The sequence below is a fragment of the Primulina eburnea genome, chromosome 7 (genome assembly GCF_022965805.1).
Source record: "Primulina eburnea isolate SZY01 chromosome 7, ASM2296580v1, whole genome shotgun sequence".
NCBI classification, from domain to species: Eukaryota; Viridiplantae; Streptophyta; class Magnoliopsida; order Lamiales; family Gesneriaceae; genus Primulina; species Primulina eburnea.
This window is the reverse complement of record NC_133107.1, coordinates 4,709,333-4,726,867: the sequence shown is the minus strand read 5'-3', so window position 1 is coordinate 4,726,867 and position 17,535 is coordinate 4,709,333. Positions and strand designations below refer to the sequence as shown.

General features: G+C 29.8%; 1 protein-coding gene across 1 annotated transcript; it reads left to right on the top strand.

Annotated features, from left to right (window-relative positions):
• The first annotated feature begins 1,176 nt into the window (after positions 1 to 1,176).
• On the top strand, positions 1,177 to 6,527 carry LOC140836814 (pyrophosphate--fructose 6-phosphate 1-phosphotransferase subunit beta). Its single transcript, XM_073202631.1, has 16 exons — positions 1,177 to 1,447; positions 1,800 to 1,952; positions 2,032 to 2,153; positions 2,627 to 2,680; positions 2,777 to 2,883; positions 3,000 to 3,105; positions 3,477 to 3,540; positions 3,752 to 3,840; positions 4,124 to 4,255; positions 4,517 to 4,687; positions 4,775 to 4,890; positions 5,103 to 5,214; positions 5,306 to 5,390; positions 5,630 to 5,674; positions 5,820 to 5,888; positions 6,157 to 6,527. The coding sequence occupies exons 1-16, from the start codon at positions 1,264 to 1,266 to the stop codon at positions 6,231 to 6,233; spliced, it is 1,686 nt and encodes a 561-aa protein (XP_073058732.1). The 5' UTR covers positions 1,177 to 1,263; the 3' UTR covers positions 6,234 to 6,527.
• Positions 6,528 to 17,535: the final 11,008 nt, after the last annotated feature.

Genomic DNA, 17,535 nt, shown 5'->3' with positions numbered 1-17,535 from the left:
TATATATGAAATCACTCCATGGAATCTTTTTGTCCTCTAGACTTAGATTTCTTGGTCAAGCTTTCGCCACTTTTATCCATTGATTTTCTGATATATAGATCTTGAATTCGAGTCGAATGGGATATAAGATTATAATTTTTTTTTGTTTTTCTTAAGAAATTAATAGATATTGATAATGGTAATGTTATGTGACGAAAATGAGCAATTTAAAGAATTATAAGATTTATGAGTTGGTATGTCTACGATCTTCAAAATTATACTTATAATATTATTTTAATGAGTATTTCTTTTCTGAAACTGGTTTCAATCCGATCCATATTTAAAATGAAAAGTAATATTTTTAGTATAGAAATTAATAATTTTCATTAATCGAGTCGGATGGAAGATTTGTCTCACAGAATTAATTTGTGAAATCGTCTCATTAATATATTTTTTTTTTTTATGTATTTTAATAATGTGCATAGATTTAGGCGGGTGGAAATGATGGTGTCATGGGATGGAATAAAGGGATGATGCTCACTGATTAAATGGCCCATGTTATAATTAAAAAAACTAAAGACAACCAGAAAAATAAAAATAATCGCAAAAGTAATGGGCCATGGAAAGGAAGTTTCAGCCCGAAAGTTCGTTGATCCAGGCCCAAACAATCACAGGGCCCAGACTGCTTCTACTAACAGGGAAGAGCTGCAACAGAATGTGGGGTGTGTGGGTCCAAGCAATAAGTGCAGTGACCTTATATGTGTCACCATCTTTGTAAATTCTTAGAAAATATATAATTATGAACATTATTTTTTACAAAATTTTATATATTTAAAAAGAAAAAGTTTATATATATTTTAAATTATTTACAATCACGACTTCAATCATTTGAGAGTGTGGGTTCCACAGCTGGTTGGATCTGATATAAGAATATGTTATTTTCCAAAAATTTCATGTTATCTTTTGAACAATAACTCAATATAATAATTATTATATAAAAAATTTTAAAGAGCATTTTTTATTTCTAAATATATGGAAAAACATCTTTCGATTATTTTTTAAAAAATTTAATTGGAAAATATTTATTTAAAATATTGTAAAAAAATATTATTAAAGACGGAAAATATTTTAAAACTACTTGTTTTACTTTTCCCGAAAAAAAGAAATTAGAAAATGAAAAAAAAAAAAAAAAAAAGAATACACACAATAGACAAGAAGCGAAAGGCTCGTGGTTTAGTTAAACTCCGAAGTGGAGGCAGAAGAGTGTTGAACCCTAGATTCCCGATGGCTGCTGCTGCTGCATTGCTTTCTAATGGTGGTGCTAAAATTCCCGCGACTGGCCGATACGCTGCTGTTTATAGTGAAGTGCAGAATAGCCGCCTCGATCACCCGCTTCCGCTGCCATCCGTCCTCAAAAACCCCTTCACAGTTGTTGAAGGACCACCTAGCTCTGCCGCTGGGAATCCAGGTATTTTTAGGCATACGAGAATTCATTGATTATGTCATGTCATATGGATGTTGGATGGATTTTTTTGGTGAATGCTTTTCATTATCTGGTTTCTGCACTGGTTTATATCGATATTGCAGGATGAAGAAGCATTATAGTGGCTGATCTCTGAATTTTTGCTGATGTTTTTTTTTTGAGGAGTGACTTGATTTTGAAGGATTTAGTTTTCCATTTTCTAATATAGATTCGGTATTAACTTGATCTGGGCAAATGCCTATGGATTTCCAGTTTATCTTAATGATCAGTCTATTGTCTATACCTGAGGGTGTCAAGAGATGCGCGTGACGTTGGATCTGTTGTTGGTTGATTGCAGATGAAATAGCAAAATTGTTTCCTTTCCTCTTCGGACAACCATCAGCAACCTTGGTTCCAGGAGATTCAAGTTCAGTTCAGGAGTTGAAGATAGGAGTGGTTTTGTCAGGAGGTCAAGCCCCTGGAGGTCATAATGTTATTTCTGGAATTTATGGTGAGAGCAATTGTGAAACAAATCTTTATCCTAAATGATTTTTTGAAGTGATTTTTGTGAGCATGTATGTTGGTTGTAGACTACTTGCAGAGTCACTGTAAAGGGAGCACTTTGTATGGATTTAGGGGTGGACCAGCTGGAATAATGAAGTGCAAATATGTTGTGCTGACCTCAGATTACGTCTATCCTTACAGAAATCAGGTGAGTCTGATCCATAAGTGAGTTCGCTAACTCCATTGACATTCTTGGTAGTTTACTTTATCCCGCGGCATGTTTTTCCCTGAAAATTTGCATTTAAGGTAATGTTTTGGCAAAGGAATGTTCTCAACAATTGAGGAAACATTGTTTTGAATGGAAAAAGTGAACTCTTGATGTGGTTTTTCTAAATGATGTTCTTTGTTTTCATGTTACCCTCTTCTTATCACAAAAAAACTAGCTTTTCTATTTCATTTAATGTTTAATGTGTGTGATTATGTCCGTGCTTGTGTGTGAATATTGAATGACCAAAGGTTCATTCTCAATCACTATCTTGCTTCAGTTGATGGAATTTGTGATGTGTTTTCTCGTAGGAATTTTTTTTTAAAAAAAATCGTACCATGAAATATAAATTCTTCAGTCTGCGATCGGCCTAATTAATGAGTCATGCATCATGTTAATAGTAATACTACTTTCAGGGAGGGTTTGATATGATCTGCAGTGGAAGAGACAAGATTGAGACTCCGGAACAGGTATATTTTTATTCTAGCACGTTATATAAAATATACCTAGGTGTGCCTTATTTGTAAATATTATGACTGACACAATGTGCATTAAATTTATTTCAGTTTATGCAAGCTGAAGAAACTGCAATTAAGCTTGATCTGGATGGTCTTGTCGTAATTGGTGGAGATGATTCGAACACAAATGCCTGTCTTCTGGCTGAAAATTTTAGGTAGGGAATATTCTTGAATGGAGATTGTGATCTATTTTAAGTTTCATTGCTGGTTTTGGTAGTTACATAGACCATTGTACGTGTTCTCATATTCCTACTATTATAATATTTCTCAGGAGCAAAAGTTTGAAAACTAAGGTCATTGGTTGTCCAAAGACCATTGATGGTGATCTCAAATGCAAGGAGGTTCCCACAAGTTTCGGGTTTGACACTGCATGCAAGGTTATTTATCAAAATGGTCACCATCCGAACTCCTACTACTGATCTGGCCTTGCATTCTTTGCAAATCATTTTTGACTCTTGACCGAGGGGTCTTTGTATATGATATAAATCACTGATCCCCTTGGTTTCTTCCAAACTTTCTTTTTTTTCCATGCATTTTCATATCAGAAATCATGATTTATTATGTTTACTTGTGATAATATATTTCTAACTTTTCTTCCACGGGTTTATTGTGTCATTTGATACAATTGATTTCCTGTTATGATTAGTTGATTTTTTTTTTTTGTGATAATTAGATGAACTTTTAAGAGACTGTTGAATTTATTTTTAGTGGCATATTTAACGCATTGTTTGTTTTTACTTTTCCATAGATATATGCCGAGATGATTGGGAATGTCATGATAGATGCTCGTTCGACTGGAAAATACTACCATTGTAAGTGCATCTGCTGGGTGCATTAAATTTTTCACGTCTCTAACATCTTGACCTTAATGAACTCATTGAAATCAATATTAGAATGCGGCTGAGGCCCTAGAGCTTTTAGTTTAGTTCATTTAAACGAGTTCTCTATCTGTACATCATTTTGTTTTCATCTGCATCTTAGAGAGGCTACTTCGTATATATAATTATGAATTATTTTCTGTAGTTGTTCGCCTTATGGGGCGTGCTGCTTCTCACATTACGTTGGAGTGTGCATTGCAAACTCATCCAAATATCACCCTTATTGGCGAAGAGGTATGTTTCTCCCGTCACAGTTTACATTCCTGTACTATTTTATTTGGCTATGATTTGTAAAATTCATGTAGATATATTTGGTACTTTTATTGCTGTTGTCATTTCGTATTCGATTATTTTTTATCCGATTATTTTTTATCCACGACGACTAAACCAAGATGAAGAGGAGGCCAAAATATCAAAAAATCATATTGAAATATGAACGAAAATATTACTATTGTGTTATTGTAATCTCAGTACTATGAAAATCTCCTGAATGTGCCAAGTCATGTATTGACTGCAGGTTGCTGCCAAGAAACAAACACTTAAAAATGTCACAGACTACATTGCTGATGTGATCTGCAAACGTGCTGAACTTGGTTATAACTATGGTGTTATACTCATACCAGAAGGACTTATAGATTTCATTCCAGAGGTGAAAAAACTCTCTAAAATTATCGATCTTTTTAATTGTTTGTTATTATTATACTCATAGCAGAAGGACTTGTAGATTTCATTCCAGAGGTGAAAAAACACTCCGGAAATTATTAATCTTTTTAATTGTTTTTTACTTCTCCATTTGAATTCGCAGAGTCACAGGCATTAATTATTTTTCCGTTCATATATGCTTTTGTGCGGATCTTTCTTCTCTTGCTGATTATAGCTTTACTTTTCTCTTCTTAATTTTAATGTGCAGGTTCAGCATCTCATTGCAGAACTGAATGAAATTTTGGCCCATGACATTATAGATGAAGCTGGTGCTTGGAAAAAGAAACTCACCTCCAAGTCTGTTCATCTCTTTGATCTGCTACCCCTAGCTATCCAGGATCAATTGTTACTCGAGAGAGATCCACATGGAAATGTCCAGGTACATGCATTGGCTCTTTAGTTTTTAGATCCATATGATAGTCTTGTAGTGTGATGTTTTTTAATATTTTTTATTCTATACCTTTAGGTTGCTAAAATTGAAACTGAGAAAATGCTTATCCAAATGGTTGAAACTGAGTTGGAGATGAGGAAGAAAGGTGCTTCATACAAGTGTCAATTTAAAGGGCAGTCTCACTTTTTCGGGTACTTGTTATTGACATACCTTTCATTTTATTGGTATTTTTTTTAATTTTTAGCATAAACACTATATTTTCTGCCAACTTTGTTGTATTTGTTTTTGTGGACATCACACAATTTACCTTTGCCTTTCTCCACTTCCAAGTGTTTAGATCCTTGTTTGAGATTTGGGATGACAGATGACATAATCTCATCAGAATATATTTTTTACTTCTCAGATATGAAGGGAGATGTGGTCTGCCTTCTAATTTTGACTCCACATACTGCTATGCTTTGGGTTATGCCGCCGCTGTGCTGATTCAAAGTGGAAAAACGGGATTGATATCCTCAGTATGCATTTTGTTTCTTTCATTTGAATAAATATAATGGATATCTGAACTCAGTTGCAAACATGAAAAATCTAAAATATACATGTCCACAGGTTGGAAACTTGGCAGCTCCAGTGTCTGAATGGACTGTTGGTGGAACACCACTGACTTTGCTGATGGATGTCGAAAGGAGACACGGTATATATTGTTTTTCGACTAATCAAAATTCTTGTCATACTCCTCACATGAGAAGATCTTCAACTCTGAGTTGGTGGTTTTTTGTTCACATAATTATATTTTCCCCTTCATCCGGAGTGGATTGGGCTGTGTATACCTTGTGCCGCAACTTATGGAAACATTCTTTGTGAAGGAGTGCTGTTTATAGTTTCTTTTGTTTTTGGTTTGACTTTTTACTCAAAACTTGACCTGCCTTGCAGGTAAGTTCAAGCCTGTGATAAAGAAAGCAATGGTTGAGCTTGAAGGTTAGAATTTCCTCGTGCTTATTCTTTCATCCATTATTTTTTGAATAGGTATCTTGGCGTGTGAACCTGTTTTCTCATGTTCTTATTTCAAGAACTCTGATTGTGGAATGTCTGGTGGAATTAACGTACTCGATGCTCATTTCAGGTGCCCCATTCAAGAAGTTTGCGTCTCTGCGGGAAGAGTGGGCTCTTAAGAATCGATATCTGAATCCTGGTAAGCGTTTCTATTTCCACTCAGGACCAACATTGAACTTCCCTTAGTTTGGACGAGTTTGTCATATCTTTAAATAAGTACCAAGACACAAATTGGAGTTCTTTTTTTTTTTTTGGATTACCCAAAACAATTCAACCATGATCGCAAATTTTTACCAATGGACGTCAACCTTTGTTATTTTTCTCAGTGTTGTCCTCATATCTCACTTTTTTCCCTCTGAATCTTTTTGATAATTTCTTGGACGTTCTGTTTTCTTCCTATATCACAGGTCCCATTCAGTTTGTCGGCCCAGCATCTGATGCAGTTAATCACACCTTACTGCTCGAACTAGAAGCTCAAGTATAAATGCGAGTTCATTGTTTTCATTGTGAAATACTACGGAAAATTGTCTCGTGAGTCACGGCTCGGCCTTTGACGAGCCTTTGAGCTAATCTCTGTAGCCAGCCGGAGCTCTAACTTATGTTTCTTTCTTTTTTCTCCTATTGGATTCCTTGGCATTGGTAGTTCATTTAGGACATATGGAGGTTTCTGTCCTTTTTATTGGAATATTACCGAAAATAATCCCAAATCGAACATAAGTGATTAATTCCGACAATTAATGGTTGGCCCTTTTGTTGAAATAAATTAATATTTAAATCATTTTGCTTCTTTAGTTTCTTATAAGGTGAAACGTCACAATCCTATGGTTGAACAATTTATACTTTATTTTATTACGTTTATTCGTCCATCCATTTTATTAGAGTAGGTCTTTTGTGAAACGGTTTACGAATATTTATTTGTGAGATGTTCTTCACGAATTTTTATCTGTGAAACAGGTCAATTCTATCGATATTCACAATAAAAAGTAATAATCTTAGCATAAAAAGTAATATTTTTCATGGAAGATTCAAATAAGAGATGTGTCTCATAAAATACGACATGTGAATTTGTTTTACACAAGTTTTTGTCATTTGATTGTATATACGATGAATGACACATGTTCTCAATTTAATTTTAAAATGCTTTTAAATTCCCTCTAGCACTTGGAGAAAATTTGGGTACCCCTCTCAGTTCAAAGCAAACATGCTTTAACCTCTCTGGTTGTAAAATAAGAAATGATTGTAATAATTGAAAATGTCTTGTTATGTGCACCATTATTTTGCACTTCAAGGATTCGGTGGAGTGCATCTCTAGTTGAAGCCATTATTTGATGAAGAGACAGGCCAAGGATCCTAATCGTATGATGACGGGTCTTGTGAAATTCTTTTTCGAATAATGAAAAGCTTCAAGTACTCCACTATAATATTAGTGGTAAATTGCTTAAAAATCGCAAACAAAATTTCCATTCTGTTTTGTGTCAGAAAAAAATATGTTTGAACGTTTTAGGATAATATTGTCTTTTTTTTTAATGAAAATAGTACAAAATATTAAAAATATGATTCTAATATATGATATTATAACATCGATTGTTTCAAATCTGATATTAATATATGTTTTTTTTTCAAATATGTATAGCAAATACTAATGTTAATTACACATCTGTTTTTTCGGATAAAAATTAGTACAAAACTTTGAAAATATGTTACTAGTAGCAACTGTTTTAAATCTGGTGCAAAAAATAAGATTTTGATATAAAATTTTAACAATTTTATTGATATATTCATTTGTTACACGTGTTTAGGTACTCAAAAATAATATATTAATATCATATACAAAACAATTGGTATTCAAATATCATTTATTGGTATCAAATTTTCGATGTTTTTTGTATTTATTTTTATCCGCAAAGACAAATATGTCATTAATACCAATATTTTTTTTATGTTTGAGTAATAAAAAATCATATATTAATATCATATCTGAAATAGATGATATTTAAATAACATATATCAATATTATATTTTTAATATTTTGTATCGATTTTCTTTCGATAAAGACATGTGGGTTCACATATTACAAATACATTTTGTTGTAAATCAGGAACTGTGAACATATAATTTTTATGACATAAACTGAATATAAATTTAAGTCTGAGAGTTGAAATTTAAAACAAATTTATCCATAATATTAATTTTTTTTATCATGCACTTTAATATTAATTTGTGCATTGGAACATGAGTCACACGTACATATAGGTTTCGTATCTAGTAAATAAATATTTATATAAATAGTTATTTTTATGTACTTTTTTTGTTTTTAATTATTTAACAAATTTACTTCTTCCCTTTTTCTTTTTTAATATTCCACTTGTTTTATGGATATTTTTTTACTTTTATAATTTGATTATTTCAATTTATATATTTTTTTGAAAAAACATTTATTGGTAAACCTCCAAGGATTTTGCACTTAAGAAATAGTTAAAAAAATAAAAAATAAAAACCCTTCTCATGAAATAAAAAGTATTAATTTATGTGGTCAAACTTTAAAATTTTTTTGATTAATGTTCCTGAAAAATATTAACAATTTTTATTCAAAAAACTCTTAGATTAATGAAAAGAATGTCACAATATTTTTAAATAATCAATAAATTTATGTTACAACATACAACTTTTAGTCTAAAAGTACACTAAAATTTAAAGTCTGAGACCAATATTTAATAATGAATACATTTTTATATTAAATTAAAATTATTATCACATTAATTACTATTTGGATAATCATGAAGGAAAAAATAATAATTTCGTATGTCTAGTATGCAAACATCGGTCCACACCTTTAAGTTCTATCACTTAAATTATAATTTAATAATATGTCTATTTGTACCAACCAAAATTATGCACTATGATAAAAATTGATAGGTACAACAATGAGTAGAGAAAGGTAAATTAAAGCACAAAATAATATGTTAGAATTCAATAATGTTTTCTAGATTAGGGTATTCAAACTCGACTCCTAACGCGCAGCTCGGTTATGCTCGTATATTTAATGATGAATATTTATCGTCACGTGTAAAATTCGTATATGATTCATCGGGATGTATGAAAGATGAATTAGAACTATATCTATAAAAAGATCATAATAATAAAGAGATATCAAATATTTTTTTCCCTTCTTATTTTATTCTTTTGGCATTAATTAATGGCTAATTGGATGGAAGGCACAATGTCAATGATAAAATATATCCTCATAGCCCGCGTGAGCTTAACTCAGTTGATCAGAAGCAGTAAATCTTGGAGCAAAGACCAAGGATCGAGTCTCACAAACGACAGTATGGAAGTTAAATTCCCTCAATGAGAGAGAGCTCCTTGTGCGTGGCGTATCATAAAGTCTAGCTGCTGCTGGTTGGTTGAATCACCATGATTTTACCTCCTCTCACATTTCTGTCGGGCCGAGAGTGAAAGACGCTTATGGTGAACGATTTCATTTTTGGAGCAATAAAATATATCCTCATCGTCAAACATTATCGTTACTTGGCATCATGCAATCGTACTTTTAAGGCACACATCACCATTACACCTAACGAGGCAATATTAGGATAATTAGGTATACATCATGTCCTAACATAGTACAACCCTACTTATAACAATTATTTATGTTAAAATCGAAAATAAATAATTTTAATTTCGTGTTGACAATATTTGAAAAACATAATATTTTTTAATGATTATATAATTTAAAAAGATTTGAATTATATTGTTATCATTAATTATTACCAATATCATATATTTGAAACTTCGTTCTGTTTAAATTTCTATTTGTTCAAGCTCGAACTTGATCGAGTAATTATTTTCAAGCTCGAACTCCGCTCTCGTACATGTTGAGGCATTCAAATCTCTTTCATTTACTCTATTTTTTCACTTTTCATTTTCTTTTTTTTAAAGGAAAGATATTTTAGATCAATGAAAAATCAGGAGGAAGTGGACGAAACTCAAGACTCAAACCTGAACATAGTCTGTAAAAGCAAATTTGAAGATGTTGCTAATTTGTACGTCTCTTTTTTGTCGTAAATAAATTATATTTTGCTTTCCATTAATTAAATAACTCCAAATTATATGGACTGCATATTTATTAATTATATATACCATATCATTCATATTGAAGGATATCAACCTGATTCTTTTTTCTTTTTCTTTTTTTCTGACGAGGAATCCACACCAACAACCGACTACCGAAGCTCATGTAGCGAGAATAAATTTATTTTTCATATATCAAAATAAATCTAAACAAAAACAAAGACGAAAAATAAATTAAAAAGACAACCAATGTTTCAAAGAAGAAAATTGGAATAACTTCTTCTTCTTCTTTTTTGTTTTGATAAGTTTTAACGTGTATAATATATATTTTATTCTTGCTATATGAGTCATGTAAGAGAATATCGGTTCCAAAGAAGCAAAATTTGATAGATTTAATATTTTTGGGTAAAAAAAGGCCAAAATAAAAAATGCAAGTTAACGTATAAAAACAAAATATTGAAAAATTACAAAAAATATGGAAGTTTATAGGACTAAAATTACAATTTTCTAATATGGAAGTTTATAGGACTAAAATTACAATTTTCTAACTTGTTATTTGCGAAGTAGTGGGAGTAATTATGCAACCTATTAGCCTCTGTTCCAAAATTTATTAAAGTCTAAGTAGGACTTATTTAAAATGAAGTTTGAAAAAAAAAAAGAAAAAGAAAGCAGGCTTTACTATTTAGCGACACTGCACAGCGTAAATTATAGTATCCTATGTTGTTCTTTATATTTATTTAATATTAATCTCTGCTGTCTTGTCTGTTGATTCTATTTAATTTGTTTCGTTAAACATTTTGGAGGAAATCTTGGCTACACAATCTCAAAGCCAGTTTAATCTTTATATAAATTTTGTAACCATCACAATCACAATTATAAGATATGATATATTAAATTAATTAAGGTTTTAGAATTATTAGGATGCAATTAGTCATTGTGTTCCTTTTTGTTTTTGGCTTCGAAAATTAAATTACAAATACTTACCTCGTAATAAGAGTATATCTTATCCAAATAGGCAAATGTGTTAGTTTATCCTGTATCGGGAGTATTAATCTTCATATTTCAATATCATTATATCATGTAGGTTCTTCATATTTTTATGAAAGTTGACATATATGTTGATGATTCAAGAAATAATATTTGATCACATCATAAATAGATAAATATTCCAAATGTAACATAGAATAATCCTGTAAAAATATATGCCATATTTGATATTTCCCAATATCAAGTTAACTATAATTTCAAGTCTTGTATTGAAAACAACCTCTAGAAAAATTATTTTTCCAAAGTACTTAAAACATAACCAAGCATTCCTTTAAAAAAAAACAAACAAACTAGAATTCAATGCACTTTTAGTCTTCATACTTTCATACCAAAACACTTTTGGTCTTTAAACATTGGCAAAAACTTGTGTGAGACGGTCTCACGGGTATTATTTGTGAGACGGATCTCTTATTTGGGTCACCCATGAAAAAGTATCGCTTTTTATGCTAATAGTATTACTTTTTAGTGTGAATATGGGTAGGGTTGACCCGTCTCACAGATTATGATCCGTGAGACGGTCTCACATGAGACTCACTCTTAAACATTTGAATACAACACTTTTAATCCTTAAACTTTGAAATTTGCCACACAATTAGTCTTTTCCATATATTTTATGGTTAAATATATATTTGTGGGAACTAATTTGTGATATATATTAATTATAGGACCAAATTAATCCTGAAACTCTCATTTTTTATTTTAAAAAAATTTTTCAATTTTAAAATAAAAATAAAACATAAAAAATTATTAATATTTTATTTTAAAATAATTTTGATTACTTAATTTAAAAATAATCACATGCTAAAATTGTAATTTTAATACGTTTGAAAGTTTTAGTAATCTTAGTTTCAAAAAAAAAAAACATCTGACATTAATATTTAAGAAAATAAAAATTTTATTTATAAAAAAAAATCTAAAATTTAGTGTGTGAACTAACAAAGTTTATAATCATGAAATTTTATGATAAAAAATAATCCATTGATTATAATTTTGAGTGAGTCTCATGTGAGACCGTCTCACGGATCATAATCCGTGAGACGAGTCAACTCTACCCATATTCAAAATATAAAGTGATACTCTTAGCATAAAAAGTAATACTTTTTCATAGGTGACCCAAATAAGAGATATGTCTCACAAATATGACCCGTGAGACCGTCTCACACAAGTTTTTGCCTATAATTTTTTATTTAAAACTGTTTTATTTTATAAGTTTTTAACTACAAATTTTAATTAATTTTGATTAGTTTATCTAAAAGTTTTCTTTGTGCTAATAATTTATGCACAAAATTAATATAATTTTTTTCATATATATTTATACTGTAGATGTTCTATCATTTATCTTCTTCTTCTTTGCCAAAATTTTATTTTCTAAAATTTTTTTGTTAAATTTTGGGCGCTAAAATATAGTAAATATGATAATCTAGTCCTTATTATTATATTTAAACATCAAAATTAAAAGTGATGACTAATTTTGTTATATTTTTTAAATTTTAGGGACTAAAAATTTTTAGAGACCAAAAATATTTTAGTAAGAAAATATGAGGACTAAATTTATATTTTTTATTGCAATAATATATTTCAGATTTCATATCTGAAATTAGCCGATGACATGTGGGAGTGTTGCTATCGTCGAGGGGGACTGTTTGGTTGAGGGACCTAATTCATTCAATTTTCTTGACGCTGGCATTTGGATACTTGGTTGCAAACAAACAGCATTGAACAAATTATCGCTATCAAACCCTAATTGGATTTGTGTGATATCTTCTCTGTAAAGAACACCACAACTTACTTACGTACCCTTATCTCTTCCCTAACGGCCCCTCAAACATATAACTTTGTACATGTACGAATAAAGCTATCGTCTCTTCGAGCGTTCGTTGAATGAACTGATAAATTGAAAAACCAAGATAACATGCATGAAGCTGTTTTTCAGTTTTTCGTTATTGTAAAATTTGAATCAAAATCATGATAATGCAAATATGTTGAATTTCATAATTCGTATCAATCAGTGCATGCAAAATAATATCCACTTCAAAAAATAAAGAGTATGTCTCTTGTGAGGCGATCTCACGAATCTTTATCTGTGAGACGGGTCAACCCTACCTATATTCATAATAAAAAATAATATTTTTAGCATTTTTACATTGAATACTCGAATAAGAGATATGTCTCACAAAATATGACTCGTGAGACCGTCTCACACAAGTTTTAGGTAAAAAAATTTTTTTTTGCTATTTCTCAATTTTAGGGGGAAAAAACTAAGAAATTACAGGAAAAAAATGATTTGGGAACGAATGCATGAGTTTAATTTATTGAGTTTTCTCGATCGACTTTGCTAATCAACATTGCTATTTGATATTAATGAATTTGTTTCACTTAGATAATTCGCTGCCAATACTGACACATATTTTTATACAATATAGAAGGAAAAAAATAGGGAAATTGTTAAATAGGAGGAGGCAATATTAACGCGAGAACTACCATTCGTTCTGAAAATAATACGATTTACTTAGCTATCTTGATTTAACCCGAATGTTTATAAGTACATACTAAAAAACATCAATTGTGGGTTTCTATCATAAAAAAAGTAATAAAAAAAACTTGCAGTATATTCAAATATATATTCTCTTATATTCTATAAGTTAAATAAAAATATACATAAGTTGTAGGTGTCAATTCCATTATAATTAAATCAAATTTGTGAATCCTCGGGTCTAGGCTCACCTACGAGACTACACAATGTGGTCTTATAACTACTATTTCATATCCGTTATCACTTTATGAAAATAATTAATCAAGTTTTTATAAGAGTTTATTGTAAACCCTTATAAAGCATTTTAAAATTCCGTTTCCAACCAATGTGGGACAAATATATCACAATCACCCTTTTTTCAGAACGTAACATCCTCACGGCCTACCCCTCGATCCACCGTCGCATTGAATTTAGAGATAACTTATACAGGTTTAAGAGCGAGCTCCCGTTATGTAGCACTTTGTCCGACAGGTTCCAGATGTAGTATTTTGCCCTGCATAATACTTATTTCTCAGCATGTAGGTGAGCTGCTCCGATACCATTCTCTCATGCTCCGGGCTCAGGCCCACGCGACTGCATAATAAGCTCATATAGCAACTGCTCTGTATCCGTTATTACTTTACGAAAATTATTAACTCAAGTTGTTATATGAGTTTATTGTAAGCCCTTCTAAAGCATTTTAAACCAATGTGGTACAAAAATATCATAATCACTCATCCTTCAAAAAACGACTTCCTCGTCGCGACTTGCCCCTTGATCCACCAGTGTCTGGAGGTTCAAGAGGAAGTTCCATGATATAGCACTTTGTCTCGTATGTTCAAAAAATGAATCACACCTATATAGCACTTTACCCTGCATAAAAATTATTTATCGGTGCTCATGCCCGTGATCGACTGTGATATCATTATGTCATGCCTCGATCCAAGGCCAACTTGCGCGACTGCACAATAGACTTTTATAACCATGGTTCTAAAAAGCGTGAAGCGCCCCGAAGCGCGGATGTCGAGCTCCAAGTTTTTCAAGCTTAAGCGAGATTAGCACATACTTAACTGTGAAAAATCATTTTTTATCTTTAGTGTAATTGTAATTATCCAAACCAATAAATAGATAAAATAATACATAAATATGATAAATTTAAGTCTGATGCATTAATTCTCATATTTATAAAAGCATAAAAATTTCAAATTTACAATCTTTATTTGTTTTTGCAAGTAGACCACATTAAAAAATGCTAAATATTTGTCAAATCATTATCAGACATGTTTAATCATAATTAAAATTTAAAAATAAACATCTAAATTATAAACATAATTTATTATTTTAAAATAATAGGACATACCTTCAAAATTAAAAAAATTTGATGCGATTAATTGTGCTTAAGCACAATTAATTAAACATCTTAATTACGCTTAATTCGATCAAACTAAGTTTAACTATTTTTTTCCGCTTTTCTCCAGAACGGGGTATTTTTCTCAAGCTTCAAGCGCGCTTTTTAAAACATTGCTTATAACAACTATTTCTTATCAATAATCGTTTTACAAAAATGATTAACTCAAATTTTTATAAAAGTTTATTATATTTTAAACTTTCGTTTCCAACCGAATGTCACAAAATTACTAAAATAAACAAAATAAATGGAATCACTTTACATTTCAATCACTCTTTGTTTCATGAAAAAAATTATATTAATAAAAGACACTCTTTATGAAAATTATATTGGTTTAAAGGAATTTGACAAAATCTGTAGTTGATTGAAACAAAAATTTCCTGCGTAAAGTTGACTTTCTGGTTACCCTTGAAATAGGAAGAAAAACAGGAAAATTGTTGTATGGAAATGGAAACATGAATGCCAAATCTCTACTTAGATTATTTTCATTGAATTGGCATTTTCAATGCAAGACGTAATAAAAGGATCGACATCCACCCACTATTTTTTTATAAGAATAAATTATATTATTTTGATATGTTTAATGTGATTGTTAATTTATTTATTTTTTTATACACAAAAACACTTATAAAAATTAAGATGAAATGTTTTATATAATTTTTAATTTTTTTATACATAAAAACTCATATGAGACGTTCTTATATGACAATTTCGTGAGACGAATATTTTATTTGAGTCACTCATATAAAAATATTATTTTGATTGTAAATATGAACATAGTTGACATGTCTCATAAATAAATAAATGTCAGACCATCTCACAAAAAACTTCTCTTTGTTATAAACACTCCATTTTATAGTTAGATTTTATATATTAAAGAAAATATACGAGTTCTATTAATCACATGATAAATAATATTAATCTTTGTACAGAAAATTACATATATCTTATTACTATTTTATTAAAGAAGAGTGACATATATTTATACTAGTATTAGTTAAAGTTGAGGTTCGTCTTATATTAGCTAACTTTTAATTGATGTGGTGAAGCTTTATTTAAAATTATAATTATATCTTCATTGTATAACTTTATTGCTAAATTTGTTGTTCTAAAATATAATATCTTCATTTATTTCTTTTTGTTTTGAAATAAATAAATATAATTTCTTTTTAAATATTTTAATTCTATCTTTATCTATATTTTAAATTTTTTAGACAACTATATTACTCATATTAAAAATTATTAAAAAACCATTAATTTGAAAATATAATAAATGATAATTTAGATAATTATTCAATTGTTAAGCACGTAATTTGTGCAAATGGTCACTAGTTATTCAATAGTAATCACGGCAAAAACTTATGTGAAATGGTCTCACGAGTCGTATTTTGTGAGACAAATCTTTTATTTGGGTCATCCATGAAAAAATATTACTTTTTATGCTAAGAGTATTACTTTTTATTGTGAATATCAATAGGGTTGACTCATCTCATATATAACGATCCGAAAAACCGTCTCACAAGAGGCTTACTCTGGTAACCACATTTGGTGAAACTTTTTTTTTTAAAATTCCAAAACTGTCCAGCTCTCACACATTCGACTCTAATAAATGTTTAATTTTGTAGAATATGATTAAATTTTCATATTTTATAAATGTAAAAATTAATTTTAGTAAATATCATGTCATATTTAATTTGGCATAATATTGTAACTAAATGGACACTTTCGAAACAAATGTGCACATATATTATGGAGTGAGTCTCATGTGAGACCGTCTCACGGATCTTAATCTGTGAGACGGGTCAACCCTACCCATATTCACAATAAAAAATAATACTCTTAGCATAAAAAGTGATACTTTTTCATGGATAACCCAAATAAAAGATCCGTCTCACAAATACGACCCGTGAGACCGTCTCACACAAGTTTTTGTCTATATTATGTTACACACACAATGTGTGTGTCCGGTGGATGGTAGATATAAAATCTGGTTTTAATCAAATCAAATATCTGAAAAAGAATAGGTCTATTGTGAAACGATAATAAATCACGGTCTATATCTTTAGTAAATGCACTACTTCTAATATCAAAAATAATATTTTTTTATGATTTGGATTGAATAAAAGATTCGTTTTATAAAATTGACATTCCAGACAATCTTATAAGTTATAAGGCCATCTCCAATCATAAAATCTATTTTGGTGCAAATTTCACACTAAAATAGTACGATTTCTGCACCAAATACAACATTCATCTCCAACCCGTTTACTTCAATTTTTACACCAAAAAGAATATTCTCGAAATATTCCTTTTATTTTACATATATTAATTATTATATTTTATTTAATATATTTTTAGTTTTGTATTTGTATTCAATTATATTAATTAAAAATCATAAAAAATTAGTTTTTAAGTATTATAATTAAAGTAAATAAATAAATATTTTAAAAAAATGAACTATTATTATTTTATAATTTTTATGATTAAATATGTAATTATTCAAATAATAAAATCAATAATATACACACGTCCCAATAATAAAATCAATAGCGTTGTTAAAATCCAAAAATATATTAATTGGATAAATAGCGCAGCCCCCGTTGGAGATGTAAGGCTGCACCAAAATGGTGCGTTGGAGATGTCCTGAGAGTTTTGAGAAGAAATAATTTACCTGGGATTGGATTGTTTGTTTTGAATTAAAAATATATAATAGTTGTCTTAGTTTATTTATATAAGGAAAAAAAATCA

What these genes read in the sequence shown, in the direction of transcription:
- LOC140836814 (XM_073202631.1), top strand. Translation starts at nt 1,264, where the DNA reads ATGGCTGCTGCTGCTGCATTGCTTTCTAATGGTGGTGCTAAAATTCCC. An exon ending in TCTATCCTTACAGAAATCAG is followed by an intron (nt 2,154 to 2,626) that starts GTGAGTCTGATC and finishes TACTACTTTCAG; the next exon opens with GGAGGGTTTGATATGATCTG. An exon ending in GACTGGAAAATACTACCATT is followed by an intron (nt 3,541 to 3,751) that starts GTAAGTGCATCT and finishes TATTTTCTGTAG; the next exon opens with TTGTTCGCCTTATGGGGCGT.